The 25,047-nt window shown below is 40.1% G+C and overlaps 2 protein-coding genes and 2 pseudogenes across 2 annotated transcripts; all 4 read left to right on the plus strand.

Annotated features, from left to right (window-relative positions):
- The first annotated feature begins 1,964 nt into the window (after nucleotides 1-1,964).
- LOC146628872 (plasminogen receptor (KT)-like) lies at nucleotides 1,965-5,048 on the plus strand. The gene is made up of 4 exons (XM_085358145.1): nucleotides 1,965-2,056; nucleotides 3,431-3,561; nucleotides 3,678-3,787; nucleotides 4,680-5,048. The coding sequence occupies exons 1-4, from the start codon at nucleotides 1,976-1,978 to the stop codon at nucleotides 4,805-4,807; spliced, it is 450 nt and encodes a 149-aa protein (XP_085214271.1). The 5' UTR covers nucleotides 1,965-1,975; the 3' UTR covers nucleotides 4,808-5,048.
- A 2,913-nt stretch (nucleotides 5,049-7,961) lies between these two features.
- Nucleotides 7,962-10,785, plus strand: LOC146628873 (sterile alpha motif domain-containing protein 3-like; annotated as a pseudogene).
- Nucleotides 10,786-15,096: 4,311 nt separating this feature from the next.
- Nucleotides 15,097-18,180, plus strand: LOC146628874 (plasminogen receptor (KT)-like). The gene is made up of 4 exons (XM_085358146.1): nucleotides 15,097-15,188; nucleotides 16,563-16,693; nucleotides 16,810-16,919; nucleotides 17,812-18,180. Exons 1-4 carry the CDS (start codon nucleotides 15,108-15,110, stop codon nucleotides 17,937-17,939), a joined length of 450 nt encoding a protein of 149 aa, XP_085214272.1. The 5' UTR covers nucleotides 15,097-15,107; the 3' UTR covers nucleotides 17,940-18,180.
- A 2,913-nt stretch (nucleotides 18,181-21,093) lies between these two features.
- On the plus strand, nucleotides 21,094-23,911 carry LOC146628875 (sterile alpha motif domain-containing protein 3-like; annotated as a pseudogene).
- The last annotated feature ends 1,136 nt before the right edge of the window (nucleotides 23,912-25,047 follow it).

The raw sequence follows: 25,047 nt of genomic DNA on the forward strand, positions 1-25,047 counted from the left end.
CTACGCAACGTTACTCGGCCTCGCCTCTCCTGCACTGAACACAACTCCCCCTCCCCCATAGCTTCACCTGCAGGCAATGACAAGATGAAAGCGGAAAATCTCCGTTAGCGAGTTACCGTGCGTGGGGCTGGATGGCGTCAACGTGTTAGCGAGCTAACCACGCTAACGACATGCAGCCCAGAGGGGCTGCACGGCCTAAAATCCTTTCCTTTTCTCAAAAATCGACAGTGCGCCTTATGTATGAATTCTGGTTGTGCTTACTGACCGCGAACCGATTTTATGTGGTACACAGCGCTCAGCAATCTGTCAAAAAATGTTTTAATATGACTTTGCTAAGCTACGGAGCTGCACCGCTTGATGGATTGTCGGAGAATTACGGCTACAGAGGAGGAGCCTCGCGGAGTGATACATACAGTGTGTGTATAAGGACCACAAATGGCACCTGTTCAGAGACGTGGAGCAGCTGTGAAATCTGTCTCTTTGTTATTATGCTCAGCGTCTTTTAGTTTACATTTTGACTGCACAATTGTGAGCTTTTTGTTATGCACAAAAACAACATTATTTTCTTTTATTTATGGACCATGATTATTTAATATATGCTGATAATTTATTTTTGAGTAATATCTACGCTGTATGTAAATAAAAGTGCCCGTGTGACATCTGGGACACAGTGTGACTAAGAACTCTCTTTTTGTTCTTAACTTATGGCTTTAAAAAGAAAAATCGAGATATATATCTTATATCGCCATCCAGCTAAAAAATATCGAGATATGAATTTTGGGTCATATCGCCCAGCCCTAATTGGACCTCCTTTTTAATCATAAATTTAAAAACAAATCCTTCAAAATCTGTCTCATCATAATAAATATACATTCAAGTGAACATTAAATTCTCTTACTTTAGGCTTAATTACGCAGAACGTTTGATCAGGAGGACATCAGGTGTTTTAGGAAAGTGATTTGGAGGTATTCATGCCATTTAGGGTCCAGTAGGTGGCAACATTGACCAAAAATTCTCGTCGCAGTCTCACAATTTTTAATCTCCTTTTCACACATTTTTCACACATATCCTGTTAGTCAGACAGCATCTCTGTATGCATGAAGCTGCACGCATGTATCACCTTCATTTAAAAAAAAAAGGAGCCAGCTATTTTATTACTGTTGACCTTGTAACATTTATCACTTTAAACATAGCACAAGTCTAAAAGCATACCTGATCGGCAATCATAAGATAAAGCTCGTAAGCACTTACCTGTGGAAGTACTTCAGTATTTATTGCATTTGGCAGTAACTGTGGTTCTAGCTGAAGCATTTACAGTATTTTTGAAGGAGGCGAATTCATCGTCTTATCTGGCAAACATCAATGCCTTTTCCTGTTATTTGTGACCATTTTGTAAACAAATATGCTTCTTAGAGTTGACATTATTAAAAATCGTGAATTGATATAGACATAGATATGATTGTTTATATAATGGTAATTATATTTTATGTAAAAAGGATGGGGAGAGGAAGGAAGGGAAGGGGAAAAAGAGGGGAGGGAAAGGGAAAAGGGGAAAAAAGGAAAAAAAACTGTCAATGTAAATGAGATATATACTTTGTTGCTTGATTTGAATAAAGAAAAGAAGAAAAAATCCTGAATTGGTGTAAAAGTAAAAAACAAAACAAAAACACTTTCCCCTCTTTTTCTCTGGTAAAACCTTTTTGGTGGGTTGCAAATACTTCCTCTGTGTAGACAGTAGTCGTGTTGTTATTCGCTAACTTAACGGGAAAGCTTAAAATGAGTTGAGGCTTAAAGCTAAAGCTGAAGTGAAGAGACACTGAAGGACTGAAGAGGTCACTACATGCTGAAACAAATCCAGTTTGAAGCAGGTGGCTTTTCTAAGCCCGACTCTGGAATTTTGTTTGCTGCTGTGATGAGAGCAGAGCAGCACGTTTGAATGACTGCGTGTTTAATTCACAGAAACGCCAACGCAGCCATGGGTGTCCTGCTGTCCAAATCCATGGATGACAATTTAAAAAAGCAACAAGAATTCATGCTAACGAATGCACGGCTGCAGGTGAGTGAAAGTGCACCCACTCGCACATCACCTCTGACCTCTGCTGTGACATCTTTCACCATCTAGTGAAAGATGGGGAACACTCATGATTCATTTGGCATCAGCACAAAAATGAGAGGGAGATGGGCAGAATATTGAAGGAGCAGAGGCAGTGAAAGTGGATGAGTTCAAATAGCATCCAACCATCCAAAGTAACAGTGGGTGGAGACGAGTGTCAGCGGTAATTTGTGATGGATAGTTACAGACTGAAAGGAAAGGTTTTCAAGATGCTATGATGTGTGGTTTGGAAAACTGGAGGTGACAGAGTTGAAGATGTTAAGATTTTTTTGTTTGGAGTGACCATGAAGGACATGATTAGGAATGAGTACATCAGAGGGCCATTTCAGGTTGAGCGCTTTGGAGACAAACTAACTAATAATGTGAAACTGGTGGCTGAGCAAAGATGTGCAGTGATCTTTACTTATGTTACGTATTTGTGTATATGGGCATATTGAACTGCTTCATTTTTATAAGATGGAGACCCTGCAGCATCTATGTACTTAGATGCTGGAGTGAGTTTCAGGATAGTTTATTCAAATTTAACATCCTCTATCTTCCATTTACTTCCTTTTTTGTGACCCAGATGAAGCCGTCATGAAAGCTGACCTTTCAGCGAACGTGTCACCCCATTTCCCGTTCCTGCAGCTCATACACATGGTGTGGAGGAGCGGGAAATGCTTTCTTTTCATAAATGCATTCTTCACTCATTCACAACATGTGCCATTAAAGGGGGACACCCTTAAGTGTGCTCAGACTACTCACTAGTTTGTTTCAGCGGATGCTGGCTTTAAAAGAACAAACACTGTCAATTACAGAAGTCATTCCTGTAATTTCCATTGAACCTAAAGAGTGTACAGCCAAGAGTCGATGTCAGGAGTACGAAACACCCAGATTGTGGAGATGAAAAGTTTGTCACTTCCTCCTTCCCTAGAGCGTAGTGTTTGTAGTTGGCATGTTTACAGCAGTGGATTCCAGGGTTTATTTTCATGACTTAAAAAAAATTCCAAAGAAACTTCTCAAGCATACATAGAAGTTCAGTCTGTGCTCCCAACTAATCACATCTCTGTTCACGTAATGTACACTTCCTACAAGTTTTTAGGGGCTTTTTTAAAAAGTACTAAGCCTTTGGTGCTTATGGAGATCTCTTTAAACTGTCTGTACTCTCATAAAACAATTAACTGATGAATCAGATGATTATTACAGCTCTGATCAACAGTAATTGACTGAAATTGATTATAACTGAAAATGAAATCTTACCAAGCAGGGAAAATTTTATTTCATCATTTCTTCTTAATTTATTTTTGTGTGTCTGTGTGCGCGCGTGCATGTGCCCAGATGGAGCGCCAGATTCTGATGCAGAACCAGATGAGAGAGCGGCAGATGGCGATGCAGATCGCCTGGTCCAGAGAGTTTCTGAAATACTTTGGCAGTTTCTTTGCGGTGGCCACAGTGGGACTAACTGCAGGGTGAGATTCTAACACCTCACAAAGATCTGACACAAACACACACAGACTCATCTCTGTGTTGTGCTTTTATCTTTGCAGTTAAATATTGTCTTCTGTTTATCATCATTTTTCTTTAGAGCTATTAAAAGAAAGAACCCAGGCATGCTGGCTCCCATCATACCTCTCAGTTTCATATTTGCCTACCAGATGGACAGCGCCTATGGAACGCTTATTAATCGTATGAGAGGTAAAGCTACACACTTACAGGCATCATCATCTTAAGGAAACCCGTTTAACATTTAAAAAGAGGGTGCACAGACGGGTAAATAAATCCTTATCAAGCATTATATAGTGATTCTTTGCTTTGGTTTTAGAGGATTATTTTACTTTGAACAGCAGAACACAGACTCACTATATCCAGAAAACACAGGCTCTAATATACAGTTAGGTCCATATATATATTTGAATACATGAATAGTGTCTGTTTACCAAAACAATTTCCACTTTCCGCTATGATGGGCATCTATATAATGTGTAGACGCCCAGCTTTCATATGAGAAAATCCACATTCAAATCGGATGAAGGTTTTGGAGTTCCGGCCCCTTAACGTGTGCCCCCCGCTTTTTAAAGGGACAAAAAGTAATTGGACATTTGACTGAAAGGCTATTTCATGGGCAGGTGTGGGCACTTCCTTTGTTATGTCATTATCAATTAAGCAGATAGAAGCCCTGGAGTTGATTTGAGGTGTGGCGCTTGCATTAGCACGATTCAAATGAATACATTTTATTTTATTTGTCCAGTACTTTTGATGTCCTGAAATGATGGGATTGCATTTTAGTTCTCACATTTTTGTGCAATCTTTTTGTTCAACCCACTGAATTAAGGCTGACAGTCGGCAGTTCAACTGGATCTGAGTTAATTATATTTAAAGTTGTTATATTTAAAATTAATTGTGGTAATGAACAGAACCAAAATGCTAAAAAAGAAAAAGTCTCTGTCCAAATGGACCTTACTGTTTACCAAATAATGCATCTAAATGTTTAACAAATATTGTGTTTAGTTATTCATTAATGACATTTTTAAAAAAGATTGCAGTCACTAATTATACCCATTAAATGTGTTTTTCATGATGTCTTTAGGGGAAGCTGAGAATATCATGGAGACTGAAAATGACCGTCTACAGTTACCTCAAGGGACTCCAACCTTTGAGAGCATAGAGAAGGCCCGCCGTGCTAAAAGCAGCCTCAGCGCCTTCTTGGAGAAATAATGTAATTAGTTATTGTCTAACAGCGTGGTTCCAGAGAGGAGCTGCAGCCACTGTACATTTCGTTTTCAACAAACCACAAAGACGGGGAAGTGGCTCACAAAGAAACCTCAGGTTTAGCTGTCCAAAACATACCCACTCCCTAAACGATACACAACTATACTTTATGTAGCATTAAGGTAAAAGCGGCCTCAGCTCCTTCTTGGAGAAATAATGTAATAATTTATAGAACAAACGTCCTCTATCATGGAAAATTTTAAGGCTCTGCTATTTCTCTCTGTCAGGTTGACCTTATTGAACGAAAGGCTCCTGACTCTTTGGGCTTAAATTGTTAGAAGTTAATGTGTAAAGTTATGTCCTCTTTCATATTTTCCACAGCCATTCAGTGGACTGGAGTGGAGCATATTTCACAGTTTGAGTGTGAGAGGATTCCCCAACAGAGAAACAGTGAAACTAGCAGAGCCAGAGCTCAGAAAAGGCCAGAAATATTAAAGATCCTACTTTGTGCATCCTCAAAACACGCTGGCACTCCATCTTCTTGTGAGCCCTTGAGGGTCGGCCTCTGTTTCCTCCCAAAGTTGTGGGGGCCTGCTGCATCCTCCACATAATATCTGTGTGGCAACACTTGATGTCTACCAAGAAGAAGGAGAGGAGGCGGCACAAGCAGGACAAGCCGAAACAGTTGAAGGCACAGGTGCAGACGGGGAGCTTTCAGGAACCTGTGTCTGAGCCAGGCTTGCTGCACAAGTGTCTCCTGAACAGCTACCTGCATGATGTAGTGCTACAACTGAGACCCGCCGTTTGTCTTTTCTGGTCGGCGAGTGGAGAATCACACAGGCTGGTCTGCAAAGAGAGCTTTAGGATGCTTCCTCCCACTGTCCACTGCATCGTCCATCCACAGGGTTTGCAGGGCTGGCTCAACCCATGGCTGCCACACCACTAAGATGTTTTCAGAAATATGCAAGCATGCAACAATCATGTTTTACAGTCCTGTGGTCTCAGCCTCAGATGCTTATTAAATCACACAAAGCTCATGTAGAAACAAACAAACGAACAAAATATGTTCTCCTTAATTTCTGTCAACCACACTTTTCCAGCTATCATGGTTGCTAGGCAACCTGGGCAGCGCGACGGAGGCTAGACCGTCCCATTTCACAAGCCTCGCACTTCCGGCCTTAGCGGTCTTTGAGTACACGGCCCTTGAGGACCATTGAGGCTGCGTACTTTAAGGCTGCAGACCCTGAATTGGGATACAGCCATAAAAACCATGAAAAAATATTGCCGTAATATGAAGCGATAGACTTTTTCATATCGTCATCCATATGTGTCGTTATATCGAACAGCCCTATTTTGAACTCTCCTCGTCCTTTGAGTGCGCAGTCGCCTTTGTTATATAGCAAGGTATTTAAAATGAATAAATAAATATCCCGTTCATTTCAATGCGCATGATCTGAGCATGCGCGAAATGACACGGAGCTATTCTTTGATCCTTTGATCTTCTCAAAGGGGAGACTGTGACGTGACGGTCGACCGCACGTCACAGTCTCCCGTGACGGTTGACGTCACCATCTCTGCCACATGAGTCTATAAATAGAGGTGCTTCAACACAGTTTACCTTTAGGACGGCCGCACCTAGAAAATAGTTTTCATTAATCTTGCGCTTGTAGTTAGCAAATATAAATAAATCACGTCTTTCAATCGTACAATACTGCAAGAATTAAGGAAAGCAATAGAGAACTCCTCATCTGTAAACATGTCAAACTCCGTTTGGGGCGCAATTTGCACTGTGGGCACTTATGCTCACAAAATTATGAGAAAAACGTTGGGATTTGATGACCAACGTTCACCCACTGCTGACCAAACTGTATGCGAGGCACCTGAAGTTCGCTGTGGTAACCAAATTTTACACGCGGAACATGAGGTACCATTGCCAGATCAGCATATACCTGAACCCCGCTTCAGCAGCTGCAGAGGACAGCATAATCAGAATAGCGGTTTAAACCAAGTGTGTGAAATTCTTCACCCTGAACATATACAGCAGCAGCCTTCTGTGATTCAAAGACATCAGCTATGGGAAAATTCAAATCGAGATGCAGCAGACCCTGCTGAATCCAGGATCTCAGACCTAAGACCTAGTCAAAGAGTCTCAGAACACCATGATGAAATTGTGAACAGAGACAGGCCTCCTTTGGAAGGGAGAGAAGAACATAATGGGATTCTTCATAGAGGGGTTTCTATCATCAGGAGAGGAACTGGATTTTTAGGACAATCCATTACCACAGTGTCTAACATGTGCAAGTCAGCAATTGTGGCTATTTGTCCCAATAGAGGTACGAGAGAAGAACATTTTTGTACCTATAGGTAAATTTTTTTTAAAATGTTCCCTTAAAAGTACAATACTGGTCTTTAAAAGTCCAGAAATGCCCCTTTAAAGGTTCAATTTGAAATAAAGTACAAATCTGTACCATTTTGACCTGTACTGCAGTGACAGGGGCAGAATGTGGTAATGGGTCAGCATGGGAAAATCTGGATGGGCCTGGTTAATTGTAAAATTCATATGAGATGTGAGTGTGCTCATAAAAGCTACATGTTATAATCAAATCTGTTGGTCCTCTCCTCTGTACGTAAATTATCCTATGATGCAAAGAATATCTGTAACCTACCTTTGTGTAAGTTATGTTAAATTATATTAAAAAACACACACACACAATGACATGCAGGCACAACCAAATGATGTTAAAAAAAAACTGGTCCATTTCCATTTTATTAAGTTCCAGTTATAATTTTTTAATGTTTTAAATCTTTCAAAAACGTGAAATCATTTTACTGTTATGTTTGGCCATTTGCTTTTGTGCTTTAACTACATCCTAGAATTGTTCATTAATTGTGAGGTTTTTATGGAATTTGCAACATCAAGTTAAACCGAGGTTCTTTGGAAGTTAAAATGTCAAGCAGATTTTTATGTTACGGTGACTACATTTTGTAAGTTACAAATATAGTTCGCCAAGACAGCATAACGGTTTCTAAACAACTGCGCATTAATACCACAATGTTGTATTTTCATGTGTCAAGTTCGCAACGCGCATTAATCCCAAAGGCCGAAAAGGCAGCAGCGATGAGTGCTCCGCCTCCGCGCTGACTAGCGTTGACGCAGAAAATGACTCTCAGGGGGTTATCCACGGAGGAGCTCCTTAAAAGGTTGATGGAAGAAGGCATTGACGTGTCAGACGACGAGGCGCAAAGATTTACAGTAGAGTTAGCAAAAGTCCGAAGAGCTAGATTTAACATGGGCGAAAGCTAGCAGTTAGCGAAGTTTTAAACAAAGAAAGGTACAAATGTGGACTATTTAGACTGTTGGTGGAATGTTCAACGTCTGTCTGCCCGCCGTATTCGAGTGTTTTATCAATAAATAGTGACGAACCCTGTACAACAATGTAAAAAAATCAATAATTTCTCAAAACATGCTAGTATGTAAATATAGCTATTAACAAAATCGTTTTCTAAGCAAAATTTATAGCATCTAACTTGTTTCCCACTCAAAGGGATTTTAAACAATGGAAGGCACACATTTGTACCATTCCACCTACTTAGTGGGATTTTCGAATATGAGAGCTGTAAGCTCTGCGCAGGGACACTTACTTACATTTTTATATTACCAGTTAATTTATATTAACAATTAATCAAGAGAATTAATTGTAACTTCCTTTTGGGGAATATAGACAGATTCACAATGATAGCTTATTATTATTATTATTATTATTATTATTGACCATAATGTCACTTTAAAACTAAATTTGAAAATGGTTTTATTTTTATTTCATACTGTACTTTATATTTCAGATAACGATGTAGATGGATTGACGGTAGACTGTGGACTCACTGAGACCATGGTTGCATATCTTTTTGACAAGTCTTTCAAAAAGCAGCTGAAGTTCAGAGACTTCACAAACCGCTACAAGGAAGTCATCATCACTTTACAACCGGTCGACCCATTTGAAGGTACAGTTGAAGGTCCAGTGTCCCAAGCAAACCAGAGGTAAGTTGCGATAAATGTCTAAATTTGCATATGCATTTAAGTGCTTGCAAAATGGCTAGTTAATGCTGTTTTCCTACTGTATTGCAGTTCTATACCTTCTTGCCGTAGACTGCCTGCAGTTATTTCCATTCCAAAATTCCCACAAGATGTCCAGAGTCGCTTGGATCTCAAAGAACCAGTCTAGAAAGAACAGAAGTACTGAAACAAAATAATTGGGACTCTTTATGAAATGCTGTCATAGTACACAATGTAAGGGTTCCTTTCTGAATAATTACATTAATTTCTTAATATTAATATTGCTGTTGTAAGAGAGGCAGAGAACAAATGCTTAGCCCATCTGCCTCCCAATCTGGAGACCAGCGTTCGAGTCTGGCGTGACACACGGTTCCAATGAACTGGAAATAGTGGTAAAACCATACATCCTGTGTCTCCAGACCTTGTCTGGACTATGATATCCAAAGTGTTCATTTTCGAATTTGCTCAAGAGTAAATTAATAATTCAGGACTGCAGTCAATTAATTAATGAAGTTTGGGAGAGGTGTGGCTGTTTGTCCACGCCCATTTTTAAAAAATTAAAATCAACTTTAGCTACATTGATTTGACATTGGTCTACAACATACTATTTACGGTAATAACAATATGATTAGAAGAATTGAAGAACAGAAAAGCCCCCAGGAAAGGATAAGAGTAATCAGTGTACTGTCGGTTGTTTTTCTTATGTTTGAAACAGGTACCCAACCCACTCAGACTACATCCAGGTCATCAAAGCCCTGATTGTGAAGTATCCTTTCTTAAGAGATGTACACGGAAATGGTTATGTGAGTACCTCTCCTTTTTTGTTTCTTTTATAGATTATATTAATATAAAGTAAGCATAATTAACTACTTATATACATTTGAAACAACTAGGACACCTGGCACAGCCAACTCAAGAGAAAGTTCAAAGCAGAACGGGCTCCCCTAATCAGCAACGAAGAAGTGAACCGGGTTAAAGAAAAGTTTGTATGCACGCAGAAACATCGGACCACAGAGGAATCGAACAGCTCCTGTCTGAAGAGACTGAAGCCCTCTCTCGTAAGTCCTCACACCCTCAGCCTCTAAGAGCTAAGGTAACATATAGTCTTATTATGTTCACTGTAAAGCTAAAAGTAAACATTAATTGAAAGAAACATGTTAACAGATAACATTAACATAGAAAAAGGAACTTCACAGTTGATTTAACAAAAGTCAGCTCAACTTGCAATTCCTATTCAACATTTTTGCATTTTTTTCAAAGCATTTGGTGTACAAATTACCGCATTTCGAGTAACATTAACTTATCAGATTTTACTTATGATAATACTGATATCTGCTTTGACAAAGGATTCGTGCTTTGTGGGGGAAGATGCAGCCTCCGTTGATGCTCATATCAAGGTGCTAAATGATCAGCACAAGAAGCTACATCCTGACACAGCACTGGTGAAAGACCGCATGACAAAAAACTTTGCATGGAGACGTCGAGAGGTAGCTGAAGGAATGTGTACTGTGGACCTATTAAAGAGAGATCCATTCCTGGGGACATCTGCAGGGGTAAGAATTGTTAAGATGATTGGGGAAACAGCTAATGATTTTTTTGTCTCTAAATCTGATTATTATTTTCTGTACTAACTGATTAATCAATCTGTTCATTATCTTTAGAATTTTTGTTCAAGGGTTAAAGCACTTTACATTTATCTCCAGTCTGTGTCTTTAAACATGTCAAAAGTTTAAATCCTCAATGTAAAATGTCATTCTTTTGTCTATTCTGCTCTTTTCATTTCCAGTTGTGTGATGAGGTTGATTTAATGCATCCCTGCCAAGACAACATCTGTCGCCGCTTTAGCGAAAACTTCACTGCTGTTCTTCAAAATGTTCTTGCAATAATCATGTTTTACAGTCCTGTGGTCTCAGCCTCAGATACTTATTAAATCACACAAAGCTCATGTAGAAACAAACAAACGAACAAAATATGTTCTCCTTAATTTCTGTCAACCACACGTTTCCAGCTATCATGGTTGCTAGGCAACCTGGGCAGCGCAACGGAGGCTAGACCGTCCCATTTCACAAGCCTCGCCCTTCCGGCCTTAGCGGTCTTTGAGTACACGGCCCTTGAGGACCATTGAGGCTGCGTACTTTAAGGCTGCAGACCCTGAATTGGGATACAGCCATAAAAACCATGAAAAAATATTGCCGTAATATGAAGCGATAGACTTTTTCATATCGTCATCCATATGTGTCGTTATATCGAACAGCCCTATTTTGAACTCTCCTCGTCCTTTGAGTGCGCAGTCGCCTTTGTTATATAGCAAGGTATCTAGAATGAATAAATATATATCCCATTCATTTCAATGCGCATGATCTGAGCATGCGCGAAATGACACGGAGCTATTCTTTGATCCTTTGATCTTCTCAAAGGGGAGACTGTGACGTGACGGTCGACCGCACGTCACAGTCTCCCGTGACGGTTGACGTCACCATCTCTGCCACATGAGTCTATAAATAGAGGTGCTTCAACACAGTTTACCTTTAGGACGGTCGCACGTAGAAAACAGTTTTCATTAATCTTGCGCGTGTAGTTAGCAAATATATCTGTAAACATGTCAAACTCCGTTTGGGGCGCAATTTGCACTGTGGGCACTTATGCTCACAAAATTATGAGAAAAACGTTGGGATTTGATGACCAACGTTCACCCACTGCTGACCAAACTGTATGCGAGGCACCTGAAGTTCGCTGTGGTAACCAAATTTTACACGCGGAACATGAGGTACCATTGCCAGATCAGCATATACCTGAACCCCGCTTCAGCAGCTGCAGAGGACAGCATAATCAGAATAGCGGTTTAAACCAAGTGTGTGAAATTCTTCACCCTGAACATATACAGCAGCAGCCTTCTGTGATTCAAAGACATCAGCTATGGGAAAATTCAAATCGAGATGCATCAGACCCTGCTGAATCCACGATCCCAGACCTAAGACCTAGTCCCTTGGAAGGGAGAGAAGAACATAATGGGATTCTTCATAGAGGGGTTTCTATCATCAGGAGAGGAACTGGATTTTTAGGACAATCCATTACCACAGTGTCTAACATGTGCAAGTTAGCAATTGTGGCTATTCATCACATGTTCTGGAAAATGGTCCAAGAGGTCAGACATTATGTGGCACACCTGATGTCACGTGCTGTAGGATGTATTTGCGTTTGCCTTTGCATTTTATTGTTCTTGGTCAACAAAATTCGAGCTATATTAATTTATTTACTTTCATTTTTAGCACAATACCTTTAATTTTCCTCTATGGAAATGGAAAAGGTGAAGACAAACCTAATGTCAGTGCCAACTTTATTTGGCTCTAACTGGACTATGACGATTTTAATAGGGAAATAACTAATAATTGGGGTATAATGGGGTTAATTAGGCTCTTACCATCTCAGTCATGCAAACAACAGTTGAGAACCCAGCCAGTCACGGCAGAAGGCTGCTCCTTCCTGAGCCTGGTTCTGCTGGAGGTTTCTTCCCAACGGGGAGTTTTTCCTCCCCACAGTTGCCAAGTGCTTGCTCATAGGGGATCATCAGATTGCTGGCCTGTCTCTAATACTGTAGGGACTACCTTACAGTATTAGAGACAGGCAGCTGTTGTTTGCATTCAAAGCCACATAAATAAATTTGAATTCTCAATGAAATGAATGGATTTGATTTGATTCCTTTACCTTCACAGAATCCTTTTACTTCAGTTTTGTCTTCTGCTTCTTGGTAGCAATAATAGTTTTGTCAATTAAGCTTTCTTTCCCCACCTGCAGCATGCACATAGATAGCTATTTTCCACTTTTCCGGATTTGACAGCACTAATTAGAGCATCTGAGTGCTCACCCATCATTTGGTTCAGTCCAAGCCATAGCTAATTGTTTGCTGGTGGTTTGAGTTGGTTGTCAGTCCACGCAGGAGTCTGATTGCTCCGTAAGGTGAGAAACATCATTTCATTTTATTTTAAAATTTCATCAAAATACTAAATTCATTAGTTCACTTTGGCAGCCCCCAGTTTTATCCAAACCACAGAAGCCACAGGTGTGCTTAGTCATTGCATTAAGCCTGTACATAATTCAGACAGTTTTAGAATATTGGACCTAGGGCTGGGCGATATATCGAGTTTTTTAAAAATATCGATATATTTACATACGAGATATAAGATGTGACAATATCGTTTATATCGATATAATCTATGTTACGTTATAATTATACTTGTGGAGCCGCAGGTTTGCCTCTCTTTCGTCCACTTTTGTCTCTACGCAACGTTACTCGGCCTCGCCTCTCCTGCACTGAACACAACTCCCCCTCCCCCATAGCTTCACCTGCAGGCAATGACAAGATGAAAGCGGAAAATCTCCGTTAGCGAGTTACCGTGCGTGGGGCTGGATGGCGTCAACGTGTTAGCGAGCTAACCACGCTAACGACATGCAGCCCAGAGGGGCTGCACGGCCTAAAATCCTTTCCTTTTCTCAAAAATCGACAGTGCGCCTTATGTATGAATTCTGGTTGTGCTTACTGACCGCGAACCGATTTTATGTGGTACACAGCGCTCAGCAATCTGTCAAAAAATGTTTTAATATGACTTTGCTAAGCTACGGAGCTGCACCGCTTGATGGATTGTCGGAGAATTACGGCTACAGAGGAGGAGCCTCGCGGAGTGATACATACAGTGTGTGTATAAGGACCACAAATGGCACCTGTTCAGAGACGTGGAGCAGCTGTGAAATCTGTCTCTTTGTTATTATGCTCAGCGTCTTTTAGTTTACATTTTGACTGCACAATTGTGAGCTTTTTGTTATGCACAAAAACAACATTATTTTCTTTTATTTATGGACCATGATTATTTAATATATGCTGATAATTTATTTTTGAGTAATATCTACGCTGTATGTAAATAAAAGTGCCCGTGTGACATCTGGGACACAGTGTGACTAAGAACTCTCTTTTTGTTCTTAACTTATGGCTTTAAAAAGAAAAATCGAGATATATATCTTATATCGCCATCCAGCTAAAAAATATCGAGATATGAATTTTGGGTCATATCGCCCAGCCCTAATTGGACCTCCTTTTTAATCATAAATTTAAAAACAAATCCTTCAAAATCTGTCTCATCATAATAAATATACATTCAAGTGAACATTAAATTCTCTTACTTTAGGCTTAATTACGCAGAACGTTTGATCAGGAGGACATCAGGTGTTTTAGGAAAGTGATTTGGAGGTATTCATGCCATTTAGGGTCCAGTAGGTGGCAACATTGACCAAAAATTCTCGTCGCAGTCTCACAATTTTTAATCTCCTTTTCACACATTTTTCACACATATCCTGTTAGTCAGACAGCATCTCTGTATGCATGAAGCTGCACGCATGTATCACCTTCATTTAAAAAAAAAAGGAGCCAGCTATTTTATTACTGTTGACCTTGTAACATTTATCACTTTAAACATAGCACAAGTCTAAAAGCATACCTGATCGGCAATCATAAGATAAAGCTCGTAAGCACTTACCTGTGGAAGTACTTCAGTATTTATTGCATTTGGCAGTAACTGTGGTTCTAGCTGAAGCATTTACAGTATTTTTGAAGGAGGCGAATTCATCGTCTTATCTGGCAAACATCAATGCCTTTTCCTGTTATTTGTGACCATTTTGTAAACAAATATGCTTCTTAGAGTTGACATTATTAAAAATCGTGAATTGATATAGACATAGATATGATTGTTTATATAATGGTAATTATATTTTATGTAAAAAGGATGGGGAGAGGAAGGAAGGGAAGGGGAAAAAGAGGGGAGGGAAAGGGAAAAGGGGAAAAAAGGAAAAAAAACTGTCAATGTAAATGAGATATATACTTTGTTGCTTGATTTGAATAAAGAAAAGAAGAAAAAATCCTGAATTGGTGTAAAAGTAAAAAACAAAACAAAAACACTTTCCCCTCTTTTTCTCTGGTAAAACCTTTTTGGTGGGTTGCAAATACTTCCTCTGTGTAGACAGTAGTCGTGTTGTTATTCGCTAACTTAACGGGAAAGCTTAAAATGAGTTGAGGCTTAAAGCTAAAGCTGAAGTGAAGAGACACTGAAGGACTGAAGAGGTCACTACATGCTGAAACAAATCCAGTTTGAAGCAGGTGGCTTTTCTAAGCCCGACTCTGGAATTTTGTTTGCTGCTGTGATGAGAGCAGAGCAGCACGTTTGAATGACTGCGTGTTTAATTCACAGAAACGCCAACGCAGCCATGGGTGTCCTGCTGTCCAAATCCATGGATGACAATTTAAAAAAGCAACAAGAATTCATGCTAACGAATGCACGGCTGCAGGTGAGTGAAAGTGCACCCACTCGCACATCACCTCTGACCTCTGCTGTGACATCTTTCACCATCTAGTGAAAGATGGGGAACACTCATGATTCATTTGGCATCAGCACAAAAATGAGAGGGAGATGGGCAGAATATTGAAGGAGCAGAGGCAGTGAAAGTGGATGAGTTCAAATAGCATCCAACCATCCAAAGTAACAGTGGGTGGAGACGAGTGTCAGCGGTAATTTGTGATGGATAGTTACAGACTGAAAGGAAAGGTTTTCAAGATGCTATGATGTGTGGTTTGGAAAACTGGAGGTGACAGAGTTGAAGATGTTAAGATTTTTTTGTTTGGAGTGACCATGAAGGACATGATTAGGAATGAGTACATCAGAGGGCCATTTCAGGTTGAGCGCTTTGGAGACAAACTAACTAATAATGTGAAACTGGTGGCTGAGCAAAGATGTGCAGTGATCTTTACTTATGTTACGTATTTGTGTATATGGGCATATTGAACTGCTTCATTTTTATAAGATGGAGACCCTGCAGCATCTATGTACTTAGATGCTGGAGTGAGTTTCAGGATAGTTTATTCAAATTTAACATCCTCTATCTTCCATTTACTTCCTTTTTTGTGACCCAGATGAAGCCGTCATGAAAGCTGACCTTTCAGCGAACGTGTCACCCCATTTCCCGTTCCTGCAGCTCATACACATGGTGTGGAGGAGCGGGAAATGCTTTCTTTTCATAAATGCATTCTTCACTCATTCACAACATGTGCCATTAAAGGGGGACACCCTTAAGTGTGCTCAGACTACTCACTAGTTTGTTTCAGCGGATGCTGGCTTTAAAAGAACAAACACTGTCAATTACAGAAGTCATTCCTGTAATTTCCATTGAACCTAAAGAGTGTACAGCCAAGAGTCGATGTCAGGAGTACGAAACACCCAGATTGTGGAGATGAAAAGTTTGTCACTTCCTCCTTCCCTAGAGCGTAGTGTTTGTAGTTGGCATGTTTACAGCAGTGGATTCCAGGGTTTATTTTCATGACTTAAAAAAAATTCCAAAGAAACTTCTCAAGCATACATAGAAGTTCAGTCTGTGCTCCCAACTAATCACATCTCTGTTCACGTAATGTACACTTCCTACAAGTTTTTAGGGGCTTTTTTAAAAAGTACTAAGCCTTTGGTGCTTATGGAGATCTCTTTAAACTGTCTGTACTCTCATAAAACAATTAACTGATGAATCAGATGATTATTACAGCTCTGATCAACAGTAATTGACTGAAATTGATTATAACTGAAAATGAAATCTTACCAAGCAGGGAAAATTTTATTTCATCATTTCTTCTTAATTTATTTTTGTGTGTCTGTGTGCGCGCGTGCATGTGCCCAGATGGAGCGCCAGATTCTGATGCAGAACCAGATGAGAGAGCGGCAGATGGCGATGCAGATCGCCTGGTCCAGAGAGTTTCTGAAATACTTTGGCAGTTTCTTTGCGGTGGCCACAGTGGGACTAACTGCAGGGTGAGATTCTAACACCTCACAAAGATCTGACACAAACACACACAGACTCATCTCTGTGTTGTGCTTTTATCTTTGCAGTTAAATATTGTCTTCTGTTTATCATCATTTTTCTTTAGAGCTATTAAAAGAAAGAACCCAGGCATGCTGGCTCCCATCATACCTCTCAGTTTCATATTTGCCTACCAGATGGACAGCGCCTATGGAACGCTTATTAATCGTATGAGAGGTAAAGCTACACACTTACAGGCATCATCATCTTAAGGAAACCCGTTTAACATTTAAAAAGAGGGTGCACAGACGGGTAAATAAATCCTTATCAAGCATTATATAGTGATTCTTTGCTTTGGTTTTAGAGGATTATTTTACTTTGAACAGCAGAACACAGACTCACTATATCCAGAAAACACAGGCTCTAATATACAGTTAGGTCCATATATATATTTGAATACATGAATAGTGTCTGTTTACCAAAACAATTTCCACTTTCCGCTATGATGGGCATCTATATAATGTGTAGACGCCCAGCTTTCATATGAGAAAATCCACATTCAAATCGGATGAAGGTTTTGGAGTTCCGGCCCCTTAACGTGTGCCCCCCGCTTTTTAAAGGGACAAAAAGTAATTGGACATTTGACTGAAAGGCTATTTCATGGGCAGGTGTGGGCACTTCCTTTGTTATGTCATTATCAATTAAGCAGATAGAAGCCCTGGAGTTGATTTGAGGTGTGGCGCTTGCATTAGCACGATTCAAATGAATACATTTTATTTTATTTGTCCAGTACTTTTGATGTCCTGAAATGATGGGATTGCATTTTAGTTCTCACATTTTTGTGCAATCTTTTTGTTCAACCCACTGAATTAAGGCTGACAGTCGGCAGTTCAACTGGATCTGAGTTAATTATATTTAAAGTTGTTATATTTAAAATTAATTGTGGTAATGAACAGAACCAAAATGCTAAAAAAGAAAAAGTCTCTGTCCAAATGGACCTTACTGTTTACCAAATAATGCATCTAAATGTTTAACAAATATTGTGTTTAGTTATTCATTAATGACATTTTTAAAAAAGATTGCAGTCACTAATTATACCCATTAAATGTGTTTTTCATGATGTCTTTAGGGGAAGCTGAGAATATCATGGAGACTGAAAATGACCGTCTACAGTTACCTCAAGGGACTCCAACCTTTGAGAGCATAGAGAAGGCCCGCCGTGCTAAAAGCAGCCTCAGCGCCTTCTTGGAGAAATAATGTAATTAGTTATTGTCTAACAGCGTGGTTCCAGAGAGGAGCTGCAGCCACTGTACATTTCGTTTTCAACAAACCACAAAGACGGGGAAGTGGCTCACAAAGAAACCTCAGGTTTAGCTGTCCAAAACATACCCACTCCCTAAACGATACACAACTATACTTTATGTAGCATTAAGGTAAAAGCGGCCTCAGCTCCTTCTTGGAGAAATAATGTAATAATTTATAGAACAAACGTCCTCTATCATGGAAAATTTTAAGGCTCTGCTATTTCTCTCTGTCAGGTTGACCTTATTGAACGAAAGGCTCCTGACTCTTTGGGCTTAAATTGTTAGAAGTTAATGTGTAAAGTTATGTCCTCTTTCATATTTTCCACAGCCATTCAGTGGACTGGAGTGGAGCATATTTCACAGTTTGAGTGTGAGAGGATTCCCCAACAGAGAAACAGTGAAACTAGCAGAGCCAGAGCTCAGAAAAGGCCAGAAATATTAAAGATCCTACTTTGTGCATCCTCAAAACACGCTGGCACTCCATCTTCTTGTGAGCCCTTGAGGGTCGGCCTCTGTTTCCTCCGAAAGTTGTGGGGGCCTGCTGCATCCTCCACATAATATCTGTGTGGCAACACTTGATGTCTACCAAGAAGAAGGAGAGGAGGCGGCACAAGCAGGACAAGCCGAAACAGTTGAAGGCACAGGTGCAGACGGGGAGCTTTCAGGAACCTGTGTCTGAGCCAGGCTTGCTGCACAAGTGTCTCCTGAACAGCTACCTGCATGATGTAGTGCTACAACTGAGACCCGCCGTTTGTCTTTTCTGGTCGGCGAGTGGAGAATCACACAGGCTGGTCTGCAAAGAGAGCTTTAGGATGCTTCCTCCCACTGTCCACTGCATCGTCCATCCACAGGGTTTGCAGGGCTGGCTCAACCCATGGCTGCCACACCACTAAGATGTTTTCAGAAATATGCAAGCATGCAACAATCATGTTTTACAGTCCTGTGGTCTCAGCCTCAGATGCTTATTAAATCACACAAAGCTCATGTAGAAACAAACAAACGAACAAAATATGTTCTCCTTAATTTCTGTCAACCACACTTTTCCAGCTATCATGGTTGCTAGGCAACCTGGGCAGCGCGACGGAGGCTAGACCGTCCCATTTCACAAGCCTCGCACTTCCGGCCTTAGCGGTCTTTGAGTACACGGCCCTTGAGGACCATTGAGGCTGCGTACTTTAAGGCTGCAGACCCTGAATTGGGATACAGCCATAAAAACCATGAAAAAATATTGCCGTAATATGAAGCGATAGACTTTTTCATATCGTCATCCATATGTGTCGTTATATCGAACAGCCCTATTTTGAACTCTCCTCGTCCTTTGAGTGCGCAGTCGCCTTTGTTATATAGCAAGGTATTTAAAATGAATAAATAAATATCCCGTTCATTTCAATGCGCATGATCTGAGCATGCGCGAAATGACACGGAGCTATTCTTTGATCCTTTGATCTTCTCAAAGGGGAGACTGTGACGTGACGGTCGACCGCACGTCACAGTCTCCCGTGACGGTTGACGTCACCATCTCTGCCACATGAGTCTATAAATAGAGGTGCTTCAACACAGTTTACCTTTAGGACGGCCGCACCTAGAAAATAGTTTTCATTAATCTTGCGCTTGTAGTTAGCAAATATAAATAAATCACGTCTTTCAATCGTACAATACTGCAAGAATTAAGGAAAGCAATAGAGAACTCCTCATCTGTAAACATGTCAAACTCCGTTTGGGGCGCAATTTGCACTGTGGGCACTTATGCTCACAAAATTATGAGAAAAACGTTGGGATTTGATGACCAACGTTCACCCACTGCTGACCAAACTGTATGCGAGGCACCTGAAGTTCGCTGTGGTAACCAAATTTTACACGCGGAACATGAGGTACCATTGCCAGATCAGCATATACCTGAACCCCGCTTCAGCAGCTGCAGAGGACAGCATAATCAGAATAGCGGTTTAAACCAAGTGTGTGAAATTCTTCACCCTGAACATATACAGCAGCAGCCTTCTGTGATTCAAAGACATCAGCTATGGGAAAATTCAAATCGAGATGCAGCAGACCCTGCTGAATCCAGGATCTCAGACCTAAGACCTAGTCAAAGAGTCTCAGAACACCATGATGAAATTGTGAACAGAGACAGGCCTCCTTTGGAAGGGAGAGAAGAACATAATGGGATTCTTCATAGAGGGGTTTCTATCATCAGGAGAGGAACTGGATTTTTAGGACAATCCATTACCACAGTGTCTAACATGTGCAAGTCAGCAATTGTGGCTATTTGTCCCAATAGAGGTACGAGAGAAGAACATTTTTGTACCTATAGGTAAATTTTTTTTAAAATGTTCCCTTAAAAGTACAATACTGGTCTTTAAAAGTCCAGAAATGCCCCTTTAAAGGTTCAATTTGAAATAAAGTACAAATCTGTACCATTTTGACCTGTACTGCAGTGACAGGGGCAGAATGTGGTAATGGGTCAGCATGGGAAAATCTGGATGGGCCTGGTTAATTGTAAAATTCATATGAGATGTGAGTGTGCTCATAAAAGCTACATGTTATAATCAAATCTGTTGGTCCTCTCCTCTGTACGTAAATTATCCTATGATGCAAAGAATATCTGTAACCTACCTTTGTGTAAGTTATGTTAAATTATATTAAAAAACACACACACACAATGACATGCAGGCACAACCAAATGATGTTAAAAAAAAACTGGTCCATTTCCATTTTATTAAGTTCCAGTTATAATTTTTTAATGTTTTAAATCTTTCAAAAACGTGAAATCATTTTACTGTTATGTTTGGCCATTTGCTTTTGTGCTTTAACTACATCCTAGAATTGTTCATTAATTGTGAGGTTTTTATGGAATTTGCAACATCAAGTTAAACCGAGGTTCTTTGGAAGTTAAAATGTCAAGCAGATTTTTATGTTACGGTGACTACATTTTGTAAGTTACAAATATAGTTCGCCAAGACAGCATAACGGTTTCTAAACAACTGCGCATTAATACCACAATGTTGTATTTTCATGTGTCAAGTTCGCAACGCGCATTAATCCCAAAGGCCGAAAAGGCAGCAGCGATGAGTGCTCCGCCTCCGCGCTGACTAGCGTTGACGCAGAAAATGACTCTCAGGGGGTTATCCACGGAGGAGCTCCTTAAAAGGTTGATGGAAGAAGGCATTGACGTGTCAGACGACGAGGCGCAAAGATTTACAGTAGAGTTAGCAAAAGTCCGAAGAGCTAGATTTAACATGGGCGAAAGCTAGCAGTTAGCGAAGTTTTAAACAAAGAAAGGTACAAATGTGGACTATTTAGACTGTTGGTGGAATGTTCAACGTCTGTCTGCCCGCCGTATTCGAGTGTTTTATCAATAAATAGTGACGAACCCTGTACAACAATGTAAAAAAATCAATAATTTCTCAAAACATGCTAGTATGTAAATATAGCTATTAACAAAATCGTTTTCTAAGCAAAATTTATAGCATCTAACTTGTTTCCCACTCAAAGGGATTTTAAACAATGGAAGGCACACATTTGTACCATTCCACCTACTTAGTGGGATTTTCGAATATGAGAGCTGTAAGCTCTGCGCAGGGACACTTACTTACATTTTTATATTACCAGTTAATTTATATTAACAATTAATCAAGAGAATTAATTGTAACTTCCTTTTGGGGAATATAGACAGATTCACAATGATAGCTTATTATTATTATTATTATTATTGACCATAATGTCACTTTAAAACTAAATTTGAAAATGGTTTTATTTTTATTTCATACTGTACTTTATATTTCAGATAACGATGTAGATGGATTGACGGTAGACTGTGGACTCACTGAGACCATGGTTGCATATCTTTTTGACAAGTCTTTCAAAAAGCAGCTGAAGTTCAGAGACTTCACAAACCGCTACAAGGAAGTCATCATCACTTTACAACCGGTCGACCCATTTGAAGGTACAGTTGAAGGTCCAGTGTCCCAAGCAAACCAGAGGTAAGTTGCGATAAATGTCTAAATTTGCATATGCATTTAAGTGCTTGCAAAATGGCTAGTTAATGCTGTTTTCCTACTGTATTGCAGTTCTATACCTTCTTGCCGTAGACTGCCTGCAGTTATTTCCATTCCAAAATTCCCACAAGATGTCCAGAGTCGCTTGGATCTCAAAGAACCAGTCTAGAAAGAACAGAAGTACTGAAACAAAATAATTGGGACTCTTTATGAAATGCTGTCATAGTACACAATGTAAGGGTTCCTTTCTGAATAATTACATTAATTTCTTAATATTAATATTGCTGTTGTAAGAGAGGCAGAGAACAAATGCTTAGCCCATCTGCCTCCCAATCTGGAGACCAGCGTTCGAGTCTGGCGTGACACACGGTTCCAATGAACTGGCAATAGTGGTAAAACCATACATCCTGTGTCTCCAGACCTTGTCTGGACTATGATATCCAAAGTGTTCATTTTCGAATTTGCTCAAGAGTAAATTAATAATTCAGGACTGCAGTCAATTAATTAATGAAGTTTGGGAGAGGTGTGGCTGTTTGTCCACGCCCATTTTTAAAAAATTAAAATCAACTTTAGCTACATTGATTTGACATTGGTCTACAACATACTATTTACGGTAATAACAATATGATTAGAAGAATTGAAGAACAGAAAAGCCCCCAGGAAAGGATAAGAGTAATCAGTGTACTGTCGGTTGTTTTTCTTATGTTTGAAACAGGTACCCAACCCACTCAGACTACATCCAGGTCATCAAAGCCCTGATTGTGAAGTATCCTTTCTTAAGAGATGTACACGGAAATGGTTATGTGAGTACCTCTCCTTTTTTGTTTCTTTTATAGATTATATTAATATAAAGTAAGCATAATTAACTACTTATATACATTTGAAACAACTAGGACACCTGGCACAGCCAACTCAAGAGAAAGTTCAAAGCAGAACGGGCTCCCCTAATCAGCAACGAAGAAGTGAACCGGGTTAAAGAAAAGTTTGTATGCACGCAGAAACATCGGACCACAGAGGAATCGAGCAGCTCCTGTCTGAAGAGACTGAAGCCCTCTCTCGTAAGTCCTCACACCCTCAGCCTCTAAGAGCTAAGGTAACATATAGTCTTATTATGTTCACTGTAAAGCTAAAAGTAAACATTAATTGAAAGAAACATGTTAACAGATAACATTAACATAGAAAAAGGAACTTCACAGTTGATTTAACAAAAGTCAGCTCAACTTGCAATTCCTATTCAACATTTTTGCATTTTTTTCAAAGCATTTGGTGTACAAATTACCGCATTTCGAGTAACATTAACTTATCAGATTTTACTTATGATAATACTGATATCTGCTTTGACAAAGGATTCGTGCTTTGTGGGGGAAGATGCAGCCTCCGTTGATGCTCATATCAAGGTGCTAAATGATCAGCACAAGAAGCTACATCCTGACACAGCACTGGTGAAAGACCGCATGACAAAAAACTTTGCATGGAGACGTCGAGAGGTAGCTGAAGGAATGTGTACTGTGGACCTATTAAAGAGAGATCCATTCCTGGGGACATCTGCAGGGGTAAGAATTGTTAAGATGATTGGGGAAACAGCTAATGATTTTTTTGTCTCTAAATCTGATTATTATTTTCTGTACTAACTGATTAATCAATCTGTTCATTATCTTTAGAATTTTTGTTCAAGGGTTAAAGCACTTTACATTTATCTCCAGTCTGTGTCTTTAAACATGTCAAAAGTTTAAATCCTCAATGTAAAATGTCATTCTTTTGTCTATTCTGCTCTTTTCATTTCCAGTTGTGTGATGAGGTTGATTTAATGCATCCCTGCCAAGACAACATCTGTCGCCGCTTTAGCGAAAACTTCACTGCTGTTCTTCAAAATGTTCTTGCAATAATCATGTTTTACAGTCCTGTGGTCTCAGCCTCAGATACTTATTAAATCACACAAAGCTCATGTAGAAACAAACAAACGAACAAAATATGTTCTCCTTAATTTCTGTCAACCACACGTTTCCAGCTATCATGGTTGCTAGGCAACCTGGGCAGCGCAACGGAGGCTAGACCGTCCCATTTCACAAGCCTCGCCCTTCCGGCCTTAGCGGTCTTTGAGTACACGGCCCTTGAGGACCATTGAGGCTGCGTACTTTAAGGCTGCAGACCCTGAATTGGGATACAGCCATAAAAACCATGAAAAAATATTGCCGTAATATGAAGCGATAGACTTTTTCATATCGTCATCCATATGTGTCGTTATATCGAACAGCCCTATTTTGAACTCTCCTCGTCCTTTGAGTGCGCAGTCGCCTTTGTTATATAGCAAGGTATCTAGAATGAATAAATATATATCCCATTCATTTCAATGCGCATGATCTGAGCATGCGCGAAATGACACGGAGCTATTCTTTGATCCTTTGATCTTCTCAAAGGGGAGACTGTGACGTGACGGTCGACCGCACGTCACAGTCTCCCGTGACGGTTGACGTCACCATCTCTGCCACATGAGTCTATAAATAGAGGTGCTTCAACACAGTTTACCTTTAGGACGGTCGCACGTAGAAAACAGTTTTCATTAATCTTGCGCGTGTAGTTAGCAAATATAAATTAATCACGTCTTTCAATCGTACAATACTGCAAGAATTAAGGAAAGCAATAGAGAACTCGTCATCTGTAAACATGTCAAACTCCGTTTGGGGCGCAATTTGCACTGTGGGCAGTTATGCTCACAAAATTATGAGAAAAACGTTGGGATTTGATGACCAACGTTCACCCACTGCTGACCAAACTGTATGCGAGGCACCTGAAGTTCGCTGTGGTAACCAAATTTTACACGCGGAACATGAGGTACCATTGCCAGATCAGCATATACCTGAACCCCGCTTCAGCAGCTGCAGAGGACAGCATAATCAGAATAGCGGTTTAAACCAAGTGTGTGAAATTCTTCACCCTGAAAATATACAGCAGCAGCCTTCTGTGATTCAAAGACATCAGCTATGGGAAAATTCAAATCGAGATGCATCAGACCCTGCTGAATCCAGGACCTCAGACCTAAGACCCAGCCAAAGAGTCTCAGAACAC

The sequence above is a fragment of the Diplotaxodon limnothrissa genome, linkage group LG7 (genome assembly GCF_057381915.1).
Source record: "Diplotaxodon limnothrissa isolate DT_005_m linkage group LG7, D_limnothrissa_male_GT1.1, whole genome shotgun sequence".
Lineage (NCBI taxonomy): Eukaryota > Metazoa > Chordata > Actinopteri > Cichliformes > Cichlidae > Diplotaxodon > Diplotaxodon limnothrissa.